At 39.0% G+C, this 17,314-nt stretch overlaps 1 protein-coding gene across 4 annotated transcripts in view; it reads right to left on the bottom strand.

Moving 5' to 3' along the window:
- LOC135216825 (sialin-like) overlaps positions 1 to 17,314 on the bottom strand; it is a 71,455-nt gene that overhangs the window by 47,494 nt on the left and 6,647 nt on the right. For 3 of the 4 annotated variants that reach the window (XM_064252324.1, XM_064252327.1, XM_064252326.1), the window contains exons 2-5: positions 5,050 to 5,103; positions 4,567 to 4,731; positions 3,632 to 3,699; positions 2,516 to 2,596 (exon numbers count right to left, since the gene is read on the bottom strand). In XM_064252324.1, the coding sequence (XP_064108394.1) occupies positions 2,516 to 2,596; positions 3,632 to 3,699; positions 4,567 to 4,731; positions 5,050 to 5,103 (368 nt within the window). The remainder of the gene's footprint in view (positions 1 to 2,515; positions 2,597 to 3,631; positions 3,700 to 4,566; positions 4,732 to 5,049; positions 5,104 to 17,314) is intronic. The other variant, XM_064252325.1, reaches the window with a different exon arrangement.

Below are 17,314 nucleotides of genomic sequence, written 5' to 3'. Positions count from 1 at the left end.
GTTGAATGTGGATGAGGTGGGTAGTTACGAAGAATGCATATGATTTCTGGTGGCAGATTACATGAGCTTATGTCAATAAATCATGACACAGTAGTGAGAGAGAGAGAGAGACAGAGAGAGAGAGAGAGAGAGAGAGACAGAAACACACAGAGAGAGAGAATAACATTTCTGATATGACAGTAAATTACATCTTAGTGCAAGATCTTTTTACATAATTCCTTTCTAGGATAATATGAGTTTATTCTATAAAAAAAACTTAACTATTTTCCTATATCATTAAGGTACCAAAATAATTCGTGAAATTTTGACAAATTTTTTTAGCCAAAAAAAAACATACCCTTTTTTTCCTCTTTTCTGACTTTGACCTCTATGGGTCCGACACCTTTTTCTAGCAGTCTCATATTGTAAATATAGTAGTTTTTATTAAGGAATTCCCTCAATGTGTTTATTATAGGCATTTTATGTTTATTTTTTGATAACTTTGCACAACAACTTCCATGGGAAGCGGTTTGACCTGTTAACCATACGCCGGAAAACTTGTAACTTCCGAGCCGGCGGACTACGTATGTTTTTTATATGAATTGCTGAGATAGCTAATGTTCCGCTATCGACGCGATGCTTTAGAATGGCAGTTCCACGCCAACCATCAAACATATCGGTCTTCCGACCGAGCTGCATCTCCTAGTATGGAGTTACAGAATAAAGTTGTTATCTTTGTTCAACTTATCTGTTTGAATCATCTCCTTTAGTTAAGAAGAACCACTCTACTAAGATATCCAAGGAGATGGGAGGAACCAGAAATACTTACGAATGACAGTCGTAAGGAGAACACAAAAAAAGTCTATCGTCAAGCGATAAGACTTACACATTTAGGTACCTAAAAAATGTGTGAAATTTTGGGGGGTTTTTTTGGCCAAAAAACTCGCCCTTTTTTTTCTCTTTTCAGATTTGGACTTCTATGAGTCCGACACCTTTTCCAGCAGTCACATATTGTAAATAATAGTTTTAGGAAGGATTCCCTCAATTTTTGTGTGTTTATAGCGTCTTTTGTATTTTTTTAAAATATTTTTGTAAATGATTTTTTATATACTTATTATAATTTGTAGATGGGTATGATTTATGATTTTAGAAATAAAAATGTACAGCATAGCTACAGTTTTTGAGTTTTCACAAATTTTTCTGGGTCGAGCTCGACCCCACAAACCTTTAAAGGGGCACCAAAATACCGAAACTTATCCAGGGTTAAAATACTGTGGCGGTTCCCAGCACCTTCACCCAAAACAACACCATTTTCTATATGATTAGGAGCTATATTTCTTGAATGGTTACTTCTCTTTATTGATTATATTGATAACTATGTTGTGAAGTTAGTTCCCTTATTAAGGAACTATCATTTGTAACCTAAAAATTGTTTAAAGCATATTATCATTGTTAAGTAACTGATATTAGCATAGAAACTTTTATGTATTAAGTGACTACATTTATTATCTATTCAGTAACAATGTCGAGTTAATTATTCCATATCTGTAATGCATACTTAAATTAGCAGTTATTTCAACACCTCTCATTTTTGTACTTTCAGACTGCGTTCATTGTTGTTCTCAATAAAGAGTCAAGCAAATAGACCGACTTCTTATATGAAAGCAGTCTGGGGAATCCTTTACCACGTCGATTGTCTAAATGCTTTCCCTGGGGATGAGTTCATTACTGAATTTAAAGTGAATATATTAAAAGGACCACAATACATAAATAGAACCTCCAACTTGACATGGTCACTAACGTGCAGATGAACAGGCAATCAGTTGCTGAAGTGTCACCTGTTCAGTGTGTCTTGTCTGGCGGTAGTGGCTACAGAAGAATCAATTGGGGAGGTGTTTCCGAGGAGAGCTTTGTGGGATCCCCGTGATCCACTCCATAAAATTTCAATTTTTTCAAGAAATGGAAGAAGTAGAATAGAACGAATGACCCTCAAATGTAGCCATTGGTTTCATGCTTTTGACTCCCAATCGCTTTGTAAACTTAAAGGAGCCAACTATTACGCACTCAGCCACTCACAAGTAAGCCTTTTCCAGCTGCATGGACTTGATAACTATACGAATTCTCAGTGCAGCAGCATCACTGATTTATGAAATGTTCGTGGTACTTTGTATTTTCTTCATTAATGTTAACAATGAATGTACAAGTCTATCGTCAAGTTTAACACCTAGGTTTTCTATTAAAGGCAAGTTCCTATCCAAACGTGACAGTGACTTATTTGCACAGAAGTATATCTTTGACTGCTGAGAGGGATGCGTGGGAGGGAGGGTGGCATTCTGGTGTGGCCATGTCTCGTTTTGACGCTGCTCTCCCGTCCGAGTCATGCCTGCACCTCGACACTTCCCGCGTCCAGTGTAGCCTTACCCTTAGTCTATTTACCCTAGACAAGGGATTAATGATAGGAGATAATGGGGTATTTACCTTGATAGAGGAAAAGATGATGGGAATAAAATCGATTTAGTCTTATTCAGGAACTTACTTGCGTCATGGCATACCCGTAGAAGAAACTCCCAAGAACAAGGCCTTGCGTCGTTGGGTCCCATTCAAAGACGTCCTCCTGCTGGGGAGAAACGTCACTGTAGTATATTTTAAAATCAATCTTATCGTAGATCCTGGAAGAAAACATTACGTCCTCCATCACTGAGATTAGTATCTCTTCGTTTAGCGTTTATACTACTTCTGGCCCTTGTAATTGTCCCCCTGTTTTATATCAGAAGGAAGCTCATTTCATTAGATGAAAATGTAGAGAAGTGGACTGTTATCGTCTTATTCTCCGAATGCAATGTTTTGGAGACTTTTCCGCAGCTAGAGAAGCCCTCTTCATCACAGACGATATCTGTACAGCTGTCAGGTCACCACTTCCCATATTTCAGCTCTGGAAATCTGCATTACTCTGAGACACGCTTAGTGACTTAGGAATTCTCCCCCCCCCCTTTGGTTTTCACCGAATTTTACATTATCCCATACTTCAAGAATCAAGTCTATCCTTTCCTTCGCGACAGACAAGGACATTGGGCTCACTCCTCGCATTTACAAAAATCAAATTTTAGTGGTATAAAGCTCTTTATAGGTCAAGGCCGAGGATGATGTAGCAACACTCGTGAATTTCCCCCCCCCCACCTCCCACCCCTAGGTGGCACTGTTGTGTTTCATGGGGCGTTTTCACCCGTAAGAGGACTGTTGGAATGTCCCTGTGGTGCCATTACCATCTCGAACGTCATTCCTTCACCCTATCTGACTTGGGCGACCTCAGGTTGTGTGTGCCGCATGATTATAGAAACTTTGCCCTCTATATTGGCCAGCGGATTTACCCGCCAATATGCGTCTCCAGAGTAGTCTCTTTGGATGGTGATCCAGATTTTGGCCTCCTCTAGGTTGTTCTATGTGGAGCCATACAATAATCACTTGCAGATTTTGAAGATGTATCAGACCTAGTAGACACTGGGTGGAATTCTTATATTACCGCTTTAGATATTGTTTATGATCATCTTACTTTGAATATTTCTTAGAAGACAGTTATTCTGATTCTCATGTATCAGATAAATTTAAACTTTAAGATTAATCAAATGTCAAATACCAGATATTTTCAGCTTACTTCTGTTTCCAGTATTCCAGCAGTTTCCTGGAGCTGAGAAGTCGAGTTGCTGGTTGGAGAAGTTGATTCTGCAATTCAAAAAGAAATAATTCTCGCATCATATTTCTTGGTCTCAATTTTCTTAAATTTTGATGGTTTTTTTCTTCTTAAGACAAGAAAGGAAGAACATGAAAACAGTAAATCATTCTTGAGCTTATTCCTGTATACTACTGTAAGAAGCCCAAGTTTATGTAAAAAAGTATTATTTTCATACATTTTATCTTAATTTCTAGTTTCCTAATTTTCCCAAAACTAATATGACGAGAAGAGGAACGATTTGAAGTTTTGCCATAACTTCTCGTTAGTACTACTTGTGATACATTGTACTGGAACCTCAGAACTAGTATATAAAACAGGCATGAAAATTCAGACGAAAAAAAAAAAGTAATGCTGCAAGTATGAACAGTATCCACAATTTTAAAAAATAAATTAATGAAAATAAATGCATTCAGCAGTGGAATATCAAGCACCCTTTCCCTTTTCAATGATACCAATGTCAGTACAATAAAAAAACTACAATCTAGTTTTTTTCCTTTAATAAAGCTTTTCTTTCATTATGTTATATATTGGAGGAAGTTGCTCTGAGAGAACGAAGGTAATGCCGAGAAATATGATGAATTACAGACAAAAAGAAGATTGAGACATTGATTTTGTTTTAAGGTTGATCAAGAACATTCTTATCGTGCCAATTAATAGCTTTCTTTTATGGCAGATAAAGACGTTTTGGAGGAGCGATGGGACTTAATGCCTTTCGTCAAAAAACTATATAGGCCTATATTTCATGGCCACCTGAGACCTCGGTTTTTCCCAGTTCGGAAACCTTACAAACAGCAGAGTACAACCGAGCACAGGGGCTGCTTGTATTTAAGCTTTCAAACAACACACCAGCTTCTCACCAAGTGATACATCCTGAATCTCCAAACAGGGCGCCAGGTGACCTGAAGAGGTGTTCCTCTTGACCATGGCCACGAGGATCACGGAAAGATTGATTCTGGTCATGTAGAGGTTGATAAAGCCCAGCCAAGCCATAAGGGCCAGGGCTATCCGTGCCGGAAGCCAGCCTAGAAATAACATTAAAAGTTAAGGATTTTTGTTTTTTATTTTTTCACCTCGGTCATCATAGCCAATGGCCATTTTGCTGTAGTGTTACCTCATAATAATAAGGAAAATCTTCTCCATTTGCATGTGTTACACTGCTTCGTATAAGATTCACGTTGCATGAGTCTAAATTCAGTTGGTTAAAACTACTTTTTAAGAAACTTTACTTTGAAATCTGCCTTGCATCATATGTGAAAATATTGAATCTTAACGAACTAAGATATGTGAAAGCCGTTATTTAATGACAGAGTGAGAGAGACGGGGGTGGGGGTGTTACTTACCGAACGTTCGACGAAGAAACTCGTGCACGACCTTCGTCCCCATCTTGCACTTATCTGGAAAGGTAGAAACTGTGTGAGGTTCAAGTAATTTTGCTGGAAGACTCAAATAGTTTAGTCAGAATTTATTTTCAACCTATATAGGAAAGAAATGCTCATGTCTAGTCTTTAGTCATTTCTTCTAATAAGTGTAGTGGAAGATGAATTATTGATTGATGAATCAGTCTGTCTCCAGTGTCGAATATTTAATTGCGTTCTCTTTGCCTGTAACACTGGCGAAAATGATATAACCTCAATAATTTTTAGTTATTTTTATTGTTGTATCCTTTTTACCTGATACATAAAGATTTTCATGTCTGGAAAGGGTTTTAATGGAGTAACATAAACTGCCTGAGTTCAGAATAGCCTAGCAACAACACCCGAACCAGCACTTCCGTGATGGATTGTTATCTTCTCACCCGGCCCCTACTTTTAAAACTCTGCAGAGTAAAGTACCCTCTGGCTTAGCATTTTTAACGTCTTTACCTGTATATTTTACATAGTAATATAGTTAACTGTATAACTGTGGATTTTTATTATACGTAAAATCCACTATCTCCTTTTCCCCAAGTTCACGAATATGATGGGTGTGTGCTATTTCGATATTCTTTTCCTTTATTATTCTAAAGACTAATGCCAGTTTTTAATAGGTCACCGGTTGAACTGACTTGACATGCTTTATTGTACGGGCCTCGCTAGACATAATATATCCCGTCACGACCACCAAGGTGTACAGACTTTGACGGCCACGGTAAATCACTTCCAAACTTGCGGTTCGTTCTTTGGCCGAGGGATTGGAATTTGGGAATTAATCACTAAAAGGATATGTTGTGTGATTAATGTAATTTAGGATTTTTTGGAAACACTACCGCAGTTATGTGTTACTAGCTCTCTAGGCCTATTCCAAGAAGTTATGATGTCTAAAATTACAATGGATATGATTAAGCCGTTCACCGGCGAAGGAGACGTTGTATCATGGTTGAAGAAGGTAACCCTAGTGGCTAAGCTACAGAATATATCAGACATAGCCAGTTTTATTCCATTGTATCTGGAGGGTGATGATCTAGCACTTTATTTGGAGATGAGTGATGAGGTGCAAGAAAATGCAGCGAAAATTCTGGAAAAACTGAAAGTAGCATTTACTGATGATGCATTCTCTGCTTTTGGAAAACTGGTTCAGATGAAAAGGACAGGAGAACCAGTTGATGTGTGTGCCAATGAGATTAGGAGGTTGGCCAGTTTAGCTAAGTTTGATAGGTTGGTTTAGAAAATGTGGTGAAACTAACTTTTGTCAATGGTTTCCCAGATAATATTAGCGTTACTTTACAGCAAGTGCCAAATGTGATGACGATGGCAATGAGTGAATTGCTCAATCATGCGAGGATTTTGTCATCTAAACAGCAAGGTGGTGTGATAACTGTGACTGTTAGGAAGAGTGGAGCAGGAGGTGGTGGTGGGAAACCTGAGAATAGGGCTAGGCCTATTGAGTTTAAGGGTCAATGTTTCCGATGTGGTGGCCCTCATATGATAAAAGACTGTAAAGAGACACAGGTGAGATGTTTTAGGTGTAATAAAATTGGTCATATTGAAATTCATTGTCAAGAACAGGTTGCGGAAAATGGGTGGGGGTGACTCCTGCTCCTGTAGCTGCCCTTTGTGATGATAGAAAGTCGCACCTTGATACATTGCCTATAATTAATGTTTGGATTGGTAATGAGGCTTTAAAAGGACTTGTGGATGCAGGCCGCTCTACATCAGTGATATATTCCAGATATGTGCCTAAATGTAGAGGTGAGATATATATCAGCCCTTTTAATGGGAGTCATATTAAGTGTAAAGTTGCAGATTGGGTGAAGATATGTGTGAATGGTGAATATGTAACCATGAGGGCTATGGTGTCGGATCAGCTGGTTAATGGTGTTGATGTGGTGTTAGGAGTTGATGATATTGACCACTTGGGAGGTGTCACAGTGACCCAAGGCAAGGTATGTTTTGGTGCTTTTGGTGTTGCTTCAGTTAGTCAAGAAATTGAGCATAGACTTAATGTTGAGAGTGATAATGGTTGTCCAACAGTTGTTATTGAAGACCCAGACTTTCATGCAGTATTTGATGGACAGAAATTGACAATCAGGTGGTTTTGGAAAAACAATGAACCTGTGACATTGACAAATAAAATAAGTTATGATAAAAAGCATGAGGGTTGGAAGAAGGAAGAATTTTAGAAGGAAATGGACAGATGGAATGCCGAAGGGATTTTAGCTCTGTGGAAAGAAGTTAAAGAAGGTACCATTTTTTCTATTGGCAGTGGAACAGCCAACAAAGAATAAGGTGAGACCAGTGCTTGGATTTTGGGAACTTAATATGAATGAATGTCAATTATCACACTGGTGATGATGTGACTGATGTATGCAGTGAGACACTACGTGAATGGCGACAGACAGGTGAGAATGAGTATGTTGTGGATTTGAAGTTGGCCTACGTACAGTTGAACGTTGATGAAAAATTGTGGCCATATCAACAGGTGAACTATAAGGGCCAAACATTTTGCCTTGCAAGATTGGGATTTGGGTTGAACTTGGCACCACGGATTGTCTAAGATACTGAAGACTGTATTGAGTAAGGATGAAAAAATCAGGAGAGCAACCAGTTCATATGTAGATGATATTTTTGTGAACGAATCAATAGCTTCTACTGATGAGGTAATTAGACAAGTAAATACATTTGGGTTGATAACATAGTCCCCTGAGTCACTCAGTGGAGGAGCTGCTTTAGGATTGCAACTATTAAGAGTTGGAGGAGAGTTAATGTTTCAGAGAGGTAATAAGGTGCCTGAAGTTACATATATGTCTACAAGGAGGGAATTGTTTTCAGTTTGTGGTACATTAGTGGGCCATTATCCCATAGCTGGATGGTTAAGAGTTGCATGCAGCTACATTAAGAGAAGAGCCTCAGGAGCAAGTTTGGAGGATCCTGTTGGTGAGCAGTTCATGTTGATGATAAAGAGGTAATTGAAAGAGTAAAGTTAGACGATCCTGTGAGAGGAAATTGCTGTGGGCTGGGTGTTAAGTATGGTGTTGTGTGGTGTGATGCCAGCAAAATTGCAATGAGTGTAGTTTTGGAGATAAATGGCAAGGTTGCTGAGGATGCTGCTTAGCTTAGAAAAAAGGATGATTTCAACCATATCAATGTTGCCGAACTAGAAGCTGTTTTGAAAGGGGTACATGTGACCATTCAATGGGGTCTTGAGTCAATAGAGCTGAGGACTGACTCTGCAACTTTGGGAGCATGGTTGAAATCTGTAATAAGTGCTGAGACGTGTGTTCACACAAAGGGAGTTGCAGAGATGATAATCAAGAGACATTTAGGAACATTGAAGGAATTGATTACAGAGTTTGGTTTAAATATTGTTGTTCAGATGGTGCCTACAGAGAAGAATAAAGCTAATATTCTGACGAGAGTCAAGAAGAGTTGTTGGCAAGCAATGAAGTCGAGCATGCACATCTCTGTGCAGGTGCTGTAGTTGATCTAACAGAGTTGCATAATAAACACCATATGGGAATTGACAGAACACTATATTTAGCCAAGAAGTTGGACCTGAAGTTTCCAGAGAATGTGTGAAGAAGGTAGTTCAGTGTTGTGATCGTTGTCAGTCCATTGATCCTGCTCCTGTGGTGCACAAAGGAGGTGGTTTAAGGGTTAAAAGAAGCTGGCAGCACCTAGCTATTAATGTTACTCATTACAGACAAAGACCCTTTTTATCATTGGTTGACTGTGGTCCAGGTCATTTTGCAATATGGAGGAAGTTAAAGAGAGAAGATGCTTAAGAAATATCTGCTGAGTTGAATAATATCTTTATGGAAAGAGGGCCAGTTGATGAACTATTACTGGATAATAGTACAGCATTTTGGTCACAGTGTTTAGGAGATATGTTGTCTCATTGGAACATTGTTAGGGCGTTTCAGGCTGCTTATCGATCAGGAGGAAGTGGAATAGTTGAAAGACACCATAGGACCATCAAGGTTATTGCAGAGAGGGGAGTAATTAGTCCCACTGAAGCATTATTCTGGTATATTAGTACACCAAGGTCCAGACAGGATGAATCATCTATTCCACAACATGTGGTGTACAGATATGTGTGGAGATACCCTTAAGTAGTCCCCAAAAGAGCAAATACCAGCTAAGAAATGCCCCTTTCAATTAAGATGGGAGAGGAGGTGTGGGTGAAGTCCCCAGACACCTGTTGTACTACTCAATGGTGTAAAGGGATGGTTACTCATGTGAACTCCTTGAACAACATTTCCGTGGATGGAATGCCAATGTGCGACCAGTTGTAGTTCCAGCCTCCCTATCTGATGGCTTAAACAGAATGTCAAGTGATGAATCAGTCTCAGAAGAATCAGTGAAACAACAAGTGAGTGGTCAAAGAGAAACGGAATAATCAGCGACCACGGAGGAATGGAAGACCTCCTGTACGGATGGCTGATCATGTCTCTGATTAAGTTGTATGTGTGTGTGTGTGTTCTGATCTTAAGATCATGTGGGCTTGTTGTGTGACTAATGTAATTTAGGAATTTTTTGAAACATTGCTGCAGTTACGTGTGAGTGGGATTGTCTACACCTGGGCAGTAGTCAGTCAGTTGTTGTGGAGGTAGGGTGTTGTGGCCTGGGGCTCCGTGGTTGAGAGTTTGTGGAGTCTGAGGGACCTTGCAAGGTGAGTTTAACTACCAGATAATAATAATAATAATAATAATAATAATAATAATAATAATAATAATAATAATAATAATAATAACAGGCAGGATATGTACAATTGATGGGTAGGTCGGTAAGCAGGGATTTTAATTGGTCGTTGGTTGGTGACGAAATCTGTCCCTGAGGCAATGAGATCTCCTAGGTCCGTCCGGGGTAGTTGGCGGGGGCTGGGTGTTGGTTGGGGTACCCACCACCTGGGTGGTAGGTATTATAAACCATCCAGGTGACATGTCATCCACTTCCGGTGCTCTCTCTCTCTCTCTCTCTCTCTCTCTCTCTCTCTCTCTCGTCACGGTGTATGGAGTCGGTTGGTTTCTTGCATTTCTTCTTACGATGGTAGGGAGAATTTCTGTTTCCTTTACTGTGTTGATACTCTGCTTTTTTTCTAATATATGCAGTGTCTCGAGATAACATTGACGTCTTCGGCCAGGTGCTTGGTCAATAATTTCTGTTTGTTATAAGCTCAGCTCTTTCTGGTCTTCTGTTATGTTTTCCCTCTAACGATTGAAAATGGCCCCTTCTTGAAGGTAGCAGGAGAGACACTTAGAGAGTCTGGTAGTGGTCATCCTGACATAGGAGTGGTGGCATCCTCCCACCGGGCATGTGAATTTGTAGATAACACTCCTCTTCAAAGACGTTTCTTGGGGCACCGGGTTGTTTTTAAGAAGCAGCTGGAAGGTTTTCATAATTCAATAATAAATTATGAGGCTAATTTTATCACCTTCTGCAGTGAGGGAGACATTTTAATTTATTATTTTCCTGATAGCCTTTTCTTCTTCCAAATATTTGGGGTGCATATATTTTTTATAAAATATTTTTATAGCTCCACTTTGTCGGTGTTGGTTTCTGTCGTGCTTTCCCTGTGCCAGTTATTTATGGAGTCTTGTGTTTGACGTTCGACCATATGATTTGCAAAGTTGTTATTGATGAGGATTTGTATGGACTTTTCGATCTCCTGCATGGTTTCTCTCCACGTGGAGCAGTGTGTGAGGGTGTAGCAGACGAAGGCATCTACCACAGATCTTATACCTGTCTGGGCACTCACTAGACCCATTAAGGCATAGACCTGGGTTTGTGGGTTTTTTATAAACCATGGTAGTATAGTCCTTCTTAAAGTTTCAAGATCCTCTTCTTTGTAGACTCTTATGAAGGTGCCATCTATGTAATGATGGTATTGAGTAGGGCAGGGGATCTTTTTGAAAACCCTCTCTTCAACGACATTCCTGTAGAAATTGGCAAATAGAACCCCTAATGGGGATCCCATTGCCATGCCGTTAATCTTGCAATAAAGATGTCCTCTGTGGGTTGTGAATGGGGCCTTCTTGGTGCATATTTCAAGAAGGGCTTTTAGGGCTTCTTTGGGGATGTTCAAAGCTTGTGTGTCCTCACATCTATATACTCTATCGAGGATATGCTCAATCGTCTCGTCAGCTGGAACGTTCGTGAAGAGGCTCTTGACGTCGAGAGAGGCGATGATACCTGTAGATAGAGAGTCTTGACGTTTATGTAAAAAAGTCAGTAGACGACTGTAAACAATACCTGTCAGGGATATATGGCGTGAGGAGTTCATTGAGTCTCTTCGCGATGTTGTAAGTCGGAGTTGGTATTTGGCTTACAATCAGCCGTAGAGGATTGCCAGGCTTGTGGGTTTTTACTGTTCTGTAAATATACCCTGGATTAAAGTCACCTTGGGCAAGGGGAAGCCTGGGGGCATTTCTAGCGGCGTGGATTCTCTCGACAATTCTATTAATGTCTTGTCGAATGTCTTCGATGGGGTTCTTGCTGATTTTTCTGAATTTGGATTGGTCAGCCAGTATTTAGTCCAGTTTCTCATAATATTCAGAGGTCTGGATGAGCACTAGAGCAGCATATTTGTCTGCCCTTCTTATTTTGATTTCTTGTTTGCTTTCAAGTTTTTAGCTGTTTCAATTCCCTGGTAAGTTCCTGGTAAGGATAGAGCTTCTGTATGGGGCACCTCGGTTAGTGAGGGCTTTTGCTAACAGTAAGGGCTGGAGGGAATCACTCGACCTGACCCTACCTTCGTCCTTGAGGGACTGGTTAGAGTCAAGGAGGACTTCAACCTCCTGGCGCTTAGCATGCGGGTTTGGCTTTTTATCACATGGGTGTTGAGCCCAAGATTAAGATCTTCTTCTTTGGGTGTCAGTTTATATAACTGGCACCAGAAAAGGACGACAGTAACCAGCAACGACCAAAGTGGAGCTATAAAAATATTTTACAAAAACTATATGTAGAACAAATATTTGGAAGATGAAAAGGCTATCGGGAAAATAATAAATGAGAATGTCTCCCCCACTGCAGAAGGGGATAAAACTAGCCTCATAATTTATTATAAAAATATGAAAACCAGCCAGCTGCTTCTTAAAAACAACCTGGCGCCTCCAGAAACGTCTTTGGAGAGGAGTGTCATCTTTGAATTCACATGCCCGGTGGAAGGATGCCACCACTCCTATATCGGGATGATCAGTACCAGACAATCTAAGCGTCTCTCCTGCCACCTTCAAGAAGGGGCCATTTTCAATCGTTACAAGGAAAAACATAACAGAAGACCAGAAAGAGCTGAGCTTATAACAAACAGAAATGGGTAGGTTTTACATGGGCGTCGGTGATGTTCTTCAGGGCTGCTTTGTCTTGCTTATACTTGTGTTCGTGTAGCCCTTGATGAACAGTCAAGTGGTCCTCCCCAGGGGGTGGGATCGGTGGTGAGTGTTTCTCCTGACGATATGACCTGTGGATGCCATGTCTAGTCACTGTGACGGCCTGACAATAAGAATACCCCCGTTAACCACCAAGGATTGGGTGAGCGTGTTCGACCTCATTGGAAATGGTATTCCAAGAAGACCAGAATGAGAGGACACAACGAACGTAGGCGTTTATGACAGATCTAAATTTTTTCTGGGCATTCACTACTGTCCTTGAGGCAGAGCCTGGTGCCGGTTGGAACTGACTTCGGACCAGAGCTAAGTCTGTTGGTATTTTATGGATACCTTATATATTTTCCCTCCCCATATATATATATATATATATATATATATATATATATATATATCATATCGGCTGGAATTTGTGCACGAATTTCTGTATTTGGGTTACATTATCACCAACGACCTAAAAGATACGGCAGACATTGAATAGAAGCGTCGTAAACTATGTGCAATTTGCAACATGATTGCAAGGAGGTTTGCCTTCTGTCACCGAGACGTGAAACTGCTGCTCTTCCGCTCGTACTGCTACAGTATCTATGGGTGTTCCCTCTGGACGAACTATACCCGAGAGACCATGAGACGCATCACTGTTATGCACAATGACATTCTGAGGCGCCTCACAAACACTCCCCGCTACCACTCTGCCACATAGATTTTCATAGAAAACCACCTGGACAATTTAAAAATCATTGTTAGGCGAACAATGTGGATCCAGTCTGGTAACCCGAGTGAGAAACAGCAGCAACTCGCTCATACATAGCATCCTAAGGAGTGAAGCAAAAAGATCTAAATTGTGGAAAAGATGGGAAAATGAGGCCGTTGTCCCCTAAAGGACTTAATATCTGTATTGGCATGATGTCATCTGCAGATTTTGTCATTATTATATTTATTGCTGATATTTTAATTTTTCATTATTACTGTGATTACTATCAAGTTAAAGTTTTTTTTTTTTTCATTCAATTTTCGTATTTAGCCCTCTGGACCTGACTACTGTAACCACCAAAGGTCTCTAGTTGAAATTTAAGTTATATAGTCTGTGCACTAACTATTATAACTCTCAATGCATTTTTTTTCTCACCAATATCATTATTGTTATTACCAGTATTATGATTACTAGCTTTTATGCTACCTCAGCTATTTTGTGGATAAGCGCCAATTATTCTTTTTTTATTTATCATGTTGTCTCATGTATCTAGACTGATTATGTTACTGTCCGTATTTTGTATATTCCATGTATATGGCCTTGAACTGAAATAAAGGATATTATTATTATTATTATTATTATTATTATTATTATTATTATTATTATTATTATTATTATATGAAATTGTAATAGCCCCAATGCCCTCTTGACTTCTTGAATTCTTTGCTCTTTTTTGGATACGCTTTTCACTACAAAGCCTGAAGATCCAAGTTCAAAGAAATTTCAAGAAGAATTTGTGATGTTCTGTCCTGGGACACGAACCCAGGTCCAATAATCACAGAGAGGTCACATTGCCAACCTGACCACGGTCGGCAACATGACCTCTTTGTGGTTATCGGACGGGGGTTCGTTTCCAGGACAGGACATCACAATTACTTCTTCAAATTTCTTTAAACTTGGATCTTCAGGCTTTGTAGTGACAAGCGTATCCAAAAAAGAGCAAAGAATTCAAGATGTTAAGAGGGTATTGTGGCTATCACAATTTCATATGTATCTGGTGAAAAAGTGACCAGTAGATTCTACATATATATATATATATATATATATATATATATATATATATATATATATATATATATATATATATATATATATATATATCATAGTATATACTTATATAGTATATATATACATATATATATATATATATATACATAGTATTTATACTTATATAGTATATATACATATATATATATATATATATATATATATATATATATATATATATATATATATATATATCATCATTCATCATCATCTAGGTGCCATATCCCCAAGGACGTCAGCAATCATGGCTCGCCATACCTCTCTATTTCCGGCTCTTTTCAGCAACTGAGCTGCAGACATTCTTCCTCCAGTCACTCTCACCAATCCATCCATTTACGTAGTTTTGTCTAGTTCTTCCTCTCGGTCTCCTTCCATTGATTTTACCTGTGAGAGAGAGATCCTCTAGATCTTGTCTTCTCACTGTGACCCACAAACCGCTTTTGTCTATACCTTTCATTAGTTTTCCTTTCTGTCCATGATATTTTTAACATCCTTCTCCAAAACCACATTTCTGCAGCCTGTAACCTCTCCTCGTCTGCCTTCCTCAAACTCCAAGTTTCACAGCCATACAACAATACAGACAAAACAAAACATTTCACAAACCTCCTCCTTAGATTCATAGATATTTTAGAGTTGGTGATCTTACCAAATGCATCTTTTGCCATGGATATTTTCTTCTTGATCTCCTTTTCGCATTTTCCATCACTTATGACAGTGCATCCTAAATAATTAAAACTATCGGTTTGTTTAACTTGGGGGTATTTTATCCTTGGTGATCTTGAAGTTTTTTATGGGAGTCTGAAACAAGTGCTGTATCATCAGCATATCTGATATTATTAATATTAACTCCTCCAACCTTAATTCCTTCCATATCTCTGAGATCTCTCATTATCATTTCGTTATATAAATTGAAGAGATCAGGTGATAACACACAGCCCTGTCTTACAGCTCTCCTGATGTGCCGAGTCTCTGATTCATCTTTTCTACTTTCACTGATGCCTCTTGATTCCAATATAAATTCTTTATCAATCTTTGGTCTTTCCCATCGATATTTATCTGTTCCAGTATCCAACAACATTCTCAAAATAAAAATTGCATTTCTTGTCCCTTTATCTCTCATAAAACCACATTGTTCATTGCCAATTTCTTGGAGTATTTTATTTCTTATTCTGTTCAAAACTATCCTTAATATTATTTTTGTGATCTGACTCATGATACTGATAGTCCAGTGTTTATTGCACTCAAGTGTTCCTGGTATTTTTGGTATCGTGATAAATACCGATTTATACATCTGTGTTGCAGACTCTCCATCTTCATATATTCTTCCCACTATTTCCATCAACATATCAATGATGTATTCTCCCAGAGCTACCAACATCTCTGCTGCTATTCCATCATCACCTGTTGCTTTATCGCTTTTCATTTGTTTTAAAGATGCCTCTATCTCTGATCTAATTATACTTGGTCCCTCACCGTTGCCATTCAAATATACTATCGTCATCAAACAATTCTCCAATATATTCCGTCCATCTTTCCAATATTTCTTTTGACTCCATTACTATAGTTCCACCCGCTTTTTTTTTATATCAGTGCTGATGTTTCTCTTCTTTTTAAAAAAGTAATTTCTTTCACCTTATCATACTTTCTCCGTTCATCCCTTTTATCCAAACCTTCCACCTCCTCACAAATCTCATCAATCCATTTCTCCTATGCCTTTGTGCATTCCCTCTTAATAGATCTATCCAGAGCTCTATATCTATCTTCATTTTTACCCTTTTGTTGCCTTCTTTCATCCATCATTATCAAGACATCCTCTGTCATCCATTCTCTCCGAGCTCTCCTCTCTTGTTGGTATTATTTCATTACCTTCTCTTATTGCATTTTCCATATTTTGCCACGTTTGCTGTGGATGTTGGAGCACTGGGCCTTCCTCCTTAAGCTGGTCATATCTATTTCTTTCAATTATATTATATTGGTTCTTCAATTCCTCTGTTTTCAATCATTTCGGTTGCCTCTTTGATTTAGGTGTACTCTTCCTCGGATTTTTCAACTTCACCATCACCGTTGCTACAACTGGTACATGACCACTATTACAATCAGCTCCTGGGTAGGTTTTCACTTGCTTGACAGAGTTCCTAAATCTTTTATTGACGGTTAGAAAGTCTATTTGGTTTCTAACTCTGTCACCAGGGCTTTTCCATGTCCAGAGATGCCTTGGGTGTTTCTTAAACCAGGTGCTTGATATAATCTGTTCTCTCTCTAAGCACCAGTCTACCAATCTGTTTCCTCTTTCATTTCTTCTACCTAATCCAAAAGGTCCAGCAATATCTGCTGTTCTTCCCTGTCCCACCTTCGCATTGAGGTCACCAATAACCATAATTACTTCATGCTCCTTGCACTGCTCTCTTGCCTGATTCACCTCCAGATAAAATTGGTCAACATCCTCTTCATCATGTTCCGACGTAGGTGCATATACTTGTATTATGCATATATTGAATGGAGCGCCTTTTATACGTACCAACAAAATCCTGTCAGATTCACTAAGCCCTAATACTTGTAGTTTCATTCTTTCCATTTCTCTCTCTACATTCATTTTCTTTCCATCTTGATATAATGTTCTAACATTCCAAGTAGCTATCCTTATTTTTCTTGTTTTCTGATGGCTTTTGGTTGTTCATACTTTTCTTCCATTTCTTTTTGGGGCAGTATCATGATGACAGTCAAAAGCCACCTGCACCACGTGGCGAGTGTGACCTGGCGAGACAACCACATCATCCATTCTAACATAGTTCCCATGAACGCCGTTCATCTGCAATCTTCTTTGTAACGTAGCCATGATTATTCTTGGAGGTTATACATGGTGAGGTCTCCAGTTCTTTTCCATGCTATGGTTATAAGCCATAGACCTAGCCTTTATCTAAAAAAGTTGACCATACAAGGCAGTAGGGGATTTAAACTGGGAGTTTTCCTTCTCCTTAGCATTTAACTAAAAAGTTTATCCACA

The sequence above is a fragment of the Macrobrachium nipponense genome, chromosome 6 (assembly GCF_015104395.2).
Source record: "Macrobrachium nipponense isolate FS-2020 chromosome 6, ASM1510439v2, whole genome shotgun sequence".
NCBI classification, from domain to species: domain Eukaryota; kingdom Metazoa; phylum Arthropoda; class Malacostraca; order Decapoda; family Palaemonidae; genus Macrobrachium; species Macrobrachium nipponense.
Note: the sequence above shows the minus strand (reverse complement) of the source record. Positions and strands in the feature narration are given on the sequence as shown.